Source organism: Sciurus carolinensis, chromosome 4 (assembly GCF_902686445.1).
Source record: "Sciurus carolinensis chromosome 4, mSciCar1.2, whole genome shotgun sequence".
NCBI lineage: Eukaryota > Metazoa > Chordata > Mammalia > Rodentia > Sciuridae > Sciurus > Sciurus carolinensis.
In genome coordinates this window covers 113871850-113882452 of record NC_062216.1, presented here as the reverse complement: position 1 = coordinate 113882452, position 10603 = coordinate 113871850, and the positions used below count along the sequence as shown (strand labels likewise).

Below are 10603 nucleotides of genomic sequence, written 5' to 3'. Positions count from 1 at the left end.
CCCTAAGTTTGGTGTCAGCATGGGAACTTTTCTCTTAGCTGGATAGTACAAATAGTTCAAAAACCTAAATAAAGCAAAATACAGGTTGGAAATCTACCCAGCTGGGGTGAATCTATGCTCTTTCCCCTGGTCATTCTGGCTCAGTCAGGACATCATTAGATGGCTCAGAAAAGCCAGTAGACCAAAGGGACTTCAGAAGGAATCTGAGCAATGAAATCAAGCAAAAAAAAAAAAGACATTTTATTTTAAAAACAGGTTTGTGGAATTTTTCTTTTTGCATTCAGTACATAGTCATTCAGACATCACAATACTATATACAGATACACAACATTAAAAAAGAGCCTATTTCTGATGGACATTTTAAAAGAACACTGTTTTGTAATGCGCCAGTGCGAAGAAGGAAGGAGGTGAGGGGCCCCCCCACAGCACCAAGTTGGTCTTTGAGGAGGGATTAGGCAGCATCTACACTTAGCTGGCTAATTGGAGGCCAGTTATTTTAGTCTCCTAGAGTAGCTCCTCTAGCTTTCCTAGGAAAATCAGTAAAAATGTAAGTGTGAATACTCTCTCTTGAGCTATTGTTTTGATGGAGAACTGACCAGAGAGACATTCTACTGAGGCACCAGCTCTCCATCCCCTTCAAAGAGAAGTTTATCCTTTTAAAAAATGTTCTGTTTCTGAGTGTGGCCTAAATCCCAACCTCACCAGAAAAGAGAAAGAGGAAAGATAAGTCACATTTAGCAGTGCAGTTGGAGTTTTGTTCCCCTTGAATTTCCACATGAGTGAGAGAGCAGAGAACGGAGGTGGTGAGGGCAAAGGCAGCTCCAGAGAGAAATTGTTTTCAGGTTGGGATGGGATTAGGGTTGCACCAACTCCAGGTTTGTTAAAATAGGAAAGAAAACCTAAAAGTTCCAAGCATGATCTGTACTCCAATCAAGCTGCCAAGTCCCCAATAATTATCATTTAATATTAACACGATTTTAAAAATATGCACAAAAATCATAACTGGAAAATCTTGCGTATGGAATGCAAGAGGGACAGGGAAAAGGAGAAACTGGAAGGAAAGCACAAACTTGCCAGATCCTGTACCCAAGCCACACCCCTACGGAGGGTCTTCTACCATCCTGGGCATAGGATGAGGCAAGAATAGGGTCCTTTGGGACTCCCCCAATCCTGCTTTGGTTGGAATGATTGGGCTCTCCGTTGCCTTTCCTCTTTTTCTTGTGAGGCGAGGGGCGTCAGTCAGAGAAGTAGAGGCCCACGGCCTTCCTCCCACAACTCGCCGGCTCCAAAACAGCTGAAGCTCGGTGAGTACCGGCTAGATGGGAGAGGGGGCGGGATGGGATGGGGATTCAGGGCAAGACAGAGCGCAGCCTCGGAGACTCTCGGCCTCCTAGAGCGCGGGTCCTCCTTCTTGTTAACCTTAAATACTCTGCACCGGCGCAGCGTCCTTCGGAGGGTTCGGTTATGGTACAAAGCGGCGACATAAATAGACGGGGCGGGCGGCTGGGCGAGCGGTCAGGTGGAGTGGAGATGAGGCGCTTTCGATTTGCTGACCACCTTCTTCTCTTTCACCCGCCGGTTCTGGAACCAGATGGTGACCTGGCGCTCGGAGAGGTTCGTGGTAGCAGAGATGCGCCGGCGCTTCTCTTTGGTGATGAACTTGCTAGCCGCATACTCCTTCTCTAGCTCCTTCAGCTGCACCTTAGTATAGGGCACACGTTTCTTGCGCCCGCGCCGGTAGCTGCTCACCTCGGGCTGTAGGGGAACCACGTCTGAGGGGAAAGAGAAGGCGGGCGGGAGGAAGTGAGGCGAGCGGCTGGACCTGGCTGGAGGCCGCAAGCAAGGCTGTGACACTGCAGAAGCACAGGGTTTGGACAGGGACGCAAAAGAGGGCCCGCAGATTGCTCTGCCTAATGGAGCCCCCTAATCTTTTGCACCTTTGCTATTAGCAAAGACAGGAATGGTGTGAGACCACTGTGGTTCTGGCCTATGGTACAAACTTCAGGGGAAGAGGTCCCAAAATTCAGTAATCAAGATAATTTAATGCATGTTTAAAATAATCAAAAATAATCAAAATGCAAAAAACCATGATAAGCAAAATATCAATTTTAAAAATAAATACAGGATCAGTATTGCTGATTTTTCATTTTGCCTCAGGCTCCAATATGATTCTGCCTAGCACTCCTTATTAGGAACCCTGGGCCCTTAGCAGGGATCCTCTAAGGACCTGCTGTGCCTATAGGACCCCGAGTTTTCAAAAAATACCTTCCTGCATTTGGCTCATTTGGGTGCCTACCAGCCTACATTCTGCCCCATCATCAGAGGAAGGAGTTCTGTTGTATGTATGTTCACAGCTTCAGTGAGCACAGACAATCATATAGGTCCTTATGCCTTTGGGCCCTGGCCTTGCACCAGAAATCTGAGGTACCAACATAAAATGTCAGGAGAGGAAAGGTGCCCAGGTGAAGCCAGCCTGGTTGGGGATCAATCACTCTAAAATTGGGGCCCAATGTTGTAATCCACCTAATACCACCAAGGTGGGAGATCCTGCCTCAAGGGATAGGGAATCAGGTAGAGGATCCACACACAGTTCCTGCCCAAACAGAGCAAATTCTGTTCCACCTGCCTCACTTTTCCATTCCTTTAAGGCTGAAGCAAACTAACTACATTCCATGCACCAGTCCTAATCCTAAACCCTAACCTTGTCATTTCAACTACTACCTGTCCAGTTTCTTTGGGCTCTTGAGAATTTCACAGTAATTGAAAACAATGTATGTAACTTATATCCCTGTCTTCCACTCCACCCTCACCCCTGGCAGTAAAGGTCACAACAACACTTTCACAGGGAAGTGGGGGAATGAGGAAGATTAACTGAATAACTCAACCCTCAATTTTTTCCATGTAATTATTATACTTCATCAGGCAGAAGCCAATGAAGGAGGCTGAACATTTGAAGTTTCCTCTTCATTCACACTATCCTTTGGATCTGTAGTTCAGAGCGAAGATGTAAAATTCCTCCTGAAATGCTTCTTTTTACCACCCATACAAAGGACCTTCCCTGTACCTACTCCCATTGGGTCTGCACTCTCCCAGGGATGCTTATCTATACATGCTGGGGAAAGAAGAGGTCACAATCAAATGTAGGGAAAAATAAAGTGCCCATTAAGAAAATGGGGGTGAGGGCGTTCCAATAGCCCGCTTTGGCTGTCTTCATGGTGACAATTTCTCAGGAAAACTGTCCAGCTTGTCATTTTTCTCTGCCTCTGTACAAATAAAGTCATTTTTTAAATCTGAAAAACAAAATAACTTCATTTTAACAGATAAGATCCTTTAAGGTAAAAAATGATTTTGGTACAAGATAATTTTTAAAAAATTCTTAGTTCTCAATTTGATTTACTCTTTAGATATAACCATGTTTTGGGAAATTGATGATTCAGGGACAAGAAAAAAAATGAGTAGGGTAAGTAATGATACAATGAGTTCTCTGGTTTTGCTTTTGTTTTTAAATCCTCAGAATATTTCCTCAGGTTTATTTTGTTAAACCTATTCATCCAGATCAGGAATCTGAGACACAGGATAAAATAATTTAAATGTCAGAATAAAATTTTAAATTCAGATTCAATGGACTCTTAATGACATCATATGTTTTAAAATGAAAATAGGCCACATAGTAAAATTCATCTTTAAAACACCTCTTTTTTTTTTTTTCCTGGAGAGCAAAGTAGAGCAAAGGTGGATTTTACTTTCTGAATTAACCAAATAATTGTCCCTAAGTTTTTGCTTCACTCTCTGTAAACTCTCAAAATTACTTACCAATTTTGACACTCTAAACTCCAACTCTAAATTTCCAGTGAGGTTTAATCACTAAAACCCTAAAAAAAATCAGTTTAAACAGTAAACAATTGGTCTAAACTGGTTATTTTCTCTATAGGATGCCAATAATTGATTTGACCAAGACTCTCATGGATTTTTATTTTCAATTTCAGTCAAAGTGCAGGTTTTCTGGCTTCCATAGGAAATAGCTGCAGTCTTGCATTCTCAAAGAAGCCCCCTTTCATTGTCTGTGGCCTTTTGGAAAGAAAGTAGGATCTGCAGATGTGGAAACATCTGGTAGATGAGACCTAGAGCTGTGTCTACACTGCCTAAAATGAGTGGGGACTTGGCTATTAATTTCACAACTACTCCTTCCCCAGACTCCTCCACTCACACACACCAATCACTTCATACCCCTGAACCTAACTGACACCTTTGAGTAGTAAAGAAAAATTAGATCACTGCTTAGCCTTAGCTTTTTCTTGGGGTCCAAGTGGGTTCCTATGTACAGGTTCCCACAGTCCACCCACCCTTGACAACTCACTCCCAAAAGCAGGCTTTGGGTTCTGAAGACTATGTTGTACAACTAGAAATCCAGCTAACTGCTCTTCTCAACCCAAATCCAAAGGCTTGTCAGTAGGGACTTCTAGCATGGTCCAAAGTCATCAATGTTTCTTTCTCTCTTCCTTAACCCTATCTCTGTCTTTCTCTCTCTCTCTCTCTATCTCTCTCTCTTCTTCTTCTTCTTGAATTCTCGCCCGGCTTTTGTCTCTCTCAGTAAACAAAAAGAAAAGGAAAGGAAAAAGGTGTCTATGTTCATCATAAGGATGGAAAAAAAAGAGCAATGAAGCAAGGGTCTGTATAATTGGAAGAGGGAAGAAGCCACAACACATCTCCCTAATTATCTGGATCTTTCTGAACAATTGCCTCCATCTCCCACACCAGCCCAGACTGCCATAGATGAGGTTTCTCAGAGCCAGAGGCACTGAAGAGAGACAGTGGTGTTTATGCCTAGATGTTGCCGAGCAAACCACAATTGCATAGACAGAGTTATCTGGAAATCTCACTACTTCTAAAAGATCTGTGTGGGTAGAAAGATGGAGGGTGTCTGAAGATAATTTCTTTTTCATCTGCCTCTCACCCGGACCTCTGCACTCAATGAGATACACCATTCCAATTCCATTTCCACAGAACTGCAGAGGCATGCTGGGTTTTATATACATTTCCATGCCGTAATTTACGAATGTATTAAACCTCAATTGGGCTGTATTTTTTTTATTTCAAAGATATTTTTCTCTAGGAGGCTGTGATCAAAAAGTGTTTATTTTTAGCATTTTTTCCCCCCTGAGAACCTCTGAGATGTTTATTTTGATCAAAGATATTCCCGAGCTTTTCTCCAATCCCCACCAGGATCCACATGCAAATCAGGGAAATTAGAGCAGTTCTTTCTCTTCTACCTCATGACTCTAAACACACTGTCCATCGTGGGCCTGCTGGGCACCTGCTCCCCTGCCCATTGGTCCCTTGGCATGGTCTGTGGGCTCCACTGCTCCAGAAATTCATGCTGGACCCTCATTTCCTAAGGAACTTTCTGTTTTGGTCAGATAGGAATTAAAGGGCAACCTCTATAATACATTATAGGGTACCTACATGGAAACTGCCTATCTTATAGAAATATCGTGTTTCATATTTGGCAGTTAACAAAAAAATCATGTAACATTTAATTCTTACAACCAATTAAGAGTAGGTGATGCATGATACCACGATGTACTAAAAAGTCATTTCATCCTCAATTCTGGCAGTCAGAAATGGGGTGACTTGTGTTGGGCCCGCCCTGGTATAAGTTGTATTATACTGCGTAATTCATAATAGTTACAGAATATTATCTGCTACTCTCTCTAACATCATTGATTCTTCACCATCTACCTGTCCTCCCAGTCCCATCCCGGATACAGAGGAATTTTAGGCCCACCCTTAGGAGGTCTTTGGGTATAAGCTTCCTAGTGAAAATATCCCTGGCCCCAGCATGTGTAGCTAAGGGGGCCTTTGGGGCACTATGGGGATATATCCACGGCTGCTGTGGTCCCTCCCAAGACCTTTGAAAGCATCACATCAGAAGAGAGGACCTTCTCTCACTGATCTCTGCTTACAGGGAGAGCAGTCTCAAATGCTGGCTTATCTAGACCCCAGAGAATCCTTATTTCTCAAGGAAATGGAAGCCAAAATTACTGATGTGGTTTTGGGAAACCTGAGATTGGTCTTTCTCCTTTGGGGAATGGTGGGGGTTATAGAAACCTTTCCTATTCAGAGAGAGCCTCCGCTGGAAAAGGAACAGGTCTTTAGTAAATTGTCCTCTCACATACACAGTCATGCAAGATCCAGAGTTCCCCAGGCAATGGCCTGGACCCCAGATCCTCACCAGTCTACTTTCTCCACCTTGCATCCATAGCCCCTCTTTCTCTGTCTGGGGCACCAACAACTAACTCTTTCTTGACCACATTTGGGGGATTGGAAAGTGGAGACATTCATAGGATTTCAGCTCAGCATACCAGAGTGCCAAAGAAAATTTAATAATCTAGGAGAGGGATGCAAGCCCTCTTCTCTCTTCTCCCTCTCGAGACTTTAGCTCTTCTGCATCCTTAACAATCTGAAAATTTGGGGCTAAATTTTTTAAATAAATCAAGAGAAAATTTTCAGTTCTACAGACTCTGACAAATTAGATTCCTATTTTTTTAAAAAGGCACTACTGCCTGAACGACTCTGAATCCAGGCAAAAGGAGGGTTCTTATTCCTTCCCGAAATTATTCAATGGGTTGAGAGTTTTGTCCTAGATTTCAAGGCAATGGAGGGCCATTCCACCCCCACTCTGACCAGCAGCGGGTTTAAGGTACAGTAGCTCTGCGTGAGGCTGGAGAGGGAAGGGGGAGGAGGAGGTAAGCTCCTGACCCGAGCCCGAGCCCGCGGCCGGGCGCTCGGGCGCCTGTGATTGCTTCACTCTCGACCCGGCAGCTCCGGGGAACGTGTCGGAGCAGATTTCTTCTACAGCGCATTCCTCAGCTCAGCTCGCCGGGCCGGCTCCATCGACAGCCCAGCCGAGCCGGCGCGCCGGGGCCAGACGGCGGGGGTGGCTGGGGCGCGGAGCCCCGGGGCAGGCAGGGCGGGGAGGGGTCCCTGGCGGCGGCGGCGGCGCTCAGGCCCCTTCCTTACCTGGGAAGGGAGACTTCCAGAGGTGGGCGGACTGCGACTGCTCCTTGGAGCAGTACACCTGACTGTCCCAGCCATTGGAGAGAGCCCAGTGCTGGTAGCCTTCGACCGGGATGAGCGCGTCGTGACGGGGCTCCGGGTGCCCGCTGATCCCAGGCACCACCGACACGTCCAGGTAGCCGGGCATCGCCTGGTAGGAGCTGGCGAAACTGGGATAGAAGGCGAACTCCTTGGCCCTGGAGGACAGGTCGTCTCCAGGCAGGGAGCCCGACGGCTCCGGGTACTTATCGCCCGGGTGGTAGGCGCAAGGCTTCTGCTGCAGGTTCACGTTGTGCGACAGGCGGCAGCCGTAATAGCTGCCCCCGAATGGGTAACCGTAGCCCAGGGTGGCGCTGGACGAAGTGGGGGGCGCCGGCGGCGGGGCGCACTGGCGCGCCGCCTCCGGGGCCGGGATGTCCGTGTAGACGGCGCCCTGAGGGGCGCCCAGAGGAGCCGGCGGGCGGCCCAGCACGGGATGCGGGAGCAGATCGCGGCAGTGGCTGGCCGGGCAGCTGCTGCCCAGACCGTCCATGCTTGGGGCTTTGCCGGGGCTCGCTCCGCTGCAGCCGCCCCCCGCTCCTCCCGCACCACCGCCTCCCCCGCCGCCGCCGCCGCTGCCGCTCTCCGCCGCGCTGTCCTCATAGACGTACATAAGGCTCTCCGGCCAGCGTGGATGCAGGAGCAGCGAAGTCGTCATGACATGATCTGCTCGAGCTTTTTAAAAACTCCACTTGCCAGAGGCAGCGAGCTAGGGAGACACCTCGCTCCCTTTTTCCCTCCCCCATCCCTCCTCCCTTCCCTCTCCACCCACCCCTCCTCCTCCTCCTCCTCCCGGTGCTTCCACCTCCCTCCCCACAATCCCTCTACGCATGCGGGAAACACTTCATTAAGAAATCCGCCGGCTTCCCTCCCACCTCCCCTCAGCACTCCTCCGGCTCCCACGTGACGGCGGTCGGCGCACGTGATGCTCTGACTGGGTCTCCAGGGGTTCCCTCCCTTCGAGGTGGGGCGGGGCGAAAAGAAATGAGGTTTTTGCTGATTGGTTCTCAGGAGGGGAAAAGGAGGAGGGCGTTGGGAGATTTAAAGGGACAGGGTGACGCCCCCCTGGCAGGCAGGACCTGTAAGGGAGAGGGAGGAGGGGGTAGCTAAATTTGGCCGACGCAAAGGGGTTGGGGGAGGAAAGCAGTCTCTGGGCACCTCCCCCTAGGCTCTGGATGTGCACCAACTAGACAGACCCCTACCCCCAATCCAGTCGCTTTGACTGCCAAGTCTTTAGATTAGGGTTTGGAGCTAAGAACTGGGAGAAACTGGATTTTTAAAAAATAATAATAAATGAACAAACTAGAAAACAGGCAGGAGCGCTAGGCTCTGGCAGGCTTCGCTCCAGCTCGCGGCTGAAAAGAACCCACGACGCCGGGCAGCAAGCCTTTCATGCGGAGATTGTGTTTCTATTCCGACCTTCAGTCACTTGCTCCAAAGCGCCAGTCAGGAAAGGACCCTCTTCTCTCTTTGCTGATAGTTGAGAGAGTTGGGGAAATGTGGTAGCCCCAAACACAGACTTCAATAATAGGGATTGGGCAAGCGTGCAGAGATGGAATACTCTCAGAAATAGAGAAAGAATAAAAGGAGGAGAAATGGGGCAGTAGAATGGACTGATACTTAAACATGCAATAAAAATAAAAGCCTCGAGTGAGATTTTTTTTTTCAAAGAATTGGGGAAGCGGGATGCGGTCTATGAAGGCTAAAAGTCTTGCATGCTATAAGAGCGCGCCCGCCTGCATAATGTACCATAGGAAGTGTGCAAAATGGGGAAGAATGGCGCTGCCCCTTGAAGAGACCTCTCCCAGGTACAACTCTGGGGTACACTGGAGGTCCGACCTCAGTTCTACAGGACCCGCCTCCATCCCTAGCTGCCTGGGCTGATCCTGGAAAGTGAGGGCCAGACAGAGTTCCATGCAGTCCCCAGTTGAACACCTCGTTCTAGCTCCCACAGCTTTCTCGGGGTCACTCCTATAGTGCGAAGTACTTTTATGCCCTAAAACTCTCCTATTTCAAAGAAAAACTAACATCAACTTACTGATTTCTCAAAAGCCCCTCTTCTTTCTTCATAGCCCTCTGACTTGTCTGGAGCCTCAATAGAGTCACCCCTTTGCGGGGGGCATCTCCGCGGAATTGAGCCAAGTTCTTTTCAGCACGGGGCCTCCCTGAGGAGAAAAGGTAATAAAAAGAGAGGTGGGGGGAAGGGGGAGAGGGACTGCAATGTCTCCCTTTCTTGCCTCTGCCACAGTCTTTAAATGCTGGGTGCTCTTGTTTGCATAAGCTTTCGCCAAGCATCAGACCCCCGCCAAACTAAACCTACTGGATCCCTCAAGCCCTCAAGCTACACAGTAAATAGCCAGGTCTGCGGATTTACGCGGCAACCCCACAGTCGCCTCCCTCCTCCCTTGAGGGGGAAGGTGGTATTTGATGGTTGAGAGCTGCCCATACATTGGTGAGTTAATTCTTATCAGCATAGTCTTCTTCCAGAAGGGTCATCTGAGAGTTCAGAAAGCAGGCTGGGCTGTCAGTCGGTGGAAAAATACAACAGAAAGAGATTTGAAACACAAGTAGGCCCGCTTGAGTGTGTGTTGAGGGCAATGATGGTGGAAGGAGGAGAAATAAGCTCAGGGGAAGGTGGGATCTTGCCGGGAGGTTGTTCGACTGAGAAACGAGCTACTCTCCCGCTGGAGTCCAAGGTCAAGGTAAAAAAAAGAAAACCAAAACGAGGAAAGCAAACCCAGGTCGGCCAAGACTAGACTGGGTCTCATGACCTTGGGCTCCTTACCTAAGGCCCAGTTGGGGTGTGTGGGAGGCGGGTGGGGAGAATGGTGTGGTCTGCTGTTTTCCAGCCTGTAGGTGGTAGAGGAGGTGCAGAGGCCCTAGCTACTACTCCGTATGAAGTGTCGCACCCTCATGGAGAATCTATGAGTGGACCGGTTCTGTGGTTCTTTAGGGCTACCAGGAGAAACAAAGGACCTGAAACGCCGGCCCCATTCCTTAGACACTCTCTGGTCCAGTCTGATGCCAGAAGGTCCGGAATCCAAAGGCAAGTCCTCCAGCCTTTGGGATTGGGGGCCAGAACGGCGGGAAAGGTCTGAGTACCGGGCGGCCCAGCAATAAATAAAATTAATAGTATGTTCTTTTCCAGGTTTATATAAGGGCATTAACTATTCCTATTGCAATGAGATATAGGTTTAATTAACCCGGCAACTTTACAGTTTCATTTATTAGGGGCATTGTGCGGCCAAAATTTAGCGGCAAGAAGAAAGCAAGGGAACCAAAGATGCCTTTCTCAAGAAGACCAGATGTAGATGTACTCCCACCCCCACCCTTCAACATGGGGGTAAGCGTGGGAGGTCTGGAGTGGAAAGTTCGCAGCTAAAGTCTCTAAAAGCGACTGGGGACGTTCTCATGCTCTGACTGACACCCCAACCCCTTTCATTTGGTTCCCCAAGACTTTCCGTGCCTGCAAACACAGGCACCACGACTGGGGCGCGCCAGATCCGCG

General features: G+C 48.4%; 1 protein-coding gene and 1 long non-coding RNA gene across 2 annotated transcripts; one reads left to right on the top strand and one right to left on the bottom strand.

The window, feature by feature from the left end:
• Positions 1–254: 254 nt before the first annotated feature.
• Positions 255–7770, bottom strand: Hoxc13 (homeobox C13). The gene is made up of 2 exons (XM_047550654.1): positions 7021–7770; positions 255–1772 (listed from the first exon to the last, which is right to left on the bottom strand). The coding sequence occupies exons 1-2, from the start codon at positions 7751–7753 to the stop codon at positions 1516–1518; spliced, it is 990 nt and encodes a 329-aa protein (XP_047406610.1). The 5' UTR covers positions 7754–7770; the 3' UTR covers positions 255–1515.
• LOC124983403 (uncharacterized) lies at positions 6982–10135 on the top strand. Its single transcript, XR_007108424.1, has 3 exons — positions 6982–7192; positions 9168–9273; positions 9945–10135. It is a non-coding gene; the product is annotated as an uncharacterized LOC124983403 (long non-coding RNA).
• Positions 10136–10603: the final 468 nt, after the last annotated feature.

Excerpts from the sequence above, each read along its gene's own strand:
- Hoxc13 (XM_047550654.1), bottom strand. The coding sequence starts at position 7,753 with ATGACGACTTCGCTGCTCCTGCATCCACGCTGGCCGGAGAGCCTTATG. Across the intron at positions 1,773-7,020 it reads CTGGAAGTCTCCCTTCCCAG|ACGTGGTTCCCCTACAGCCC; the intron begins GTAAGGAAGGGG and ends CTTTCCCCTCAG.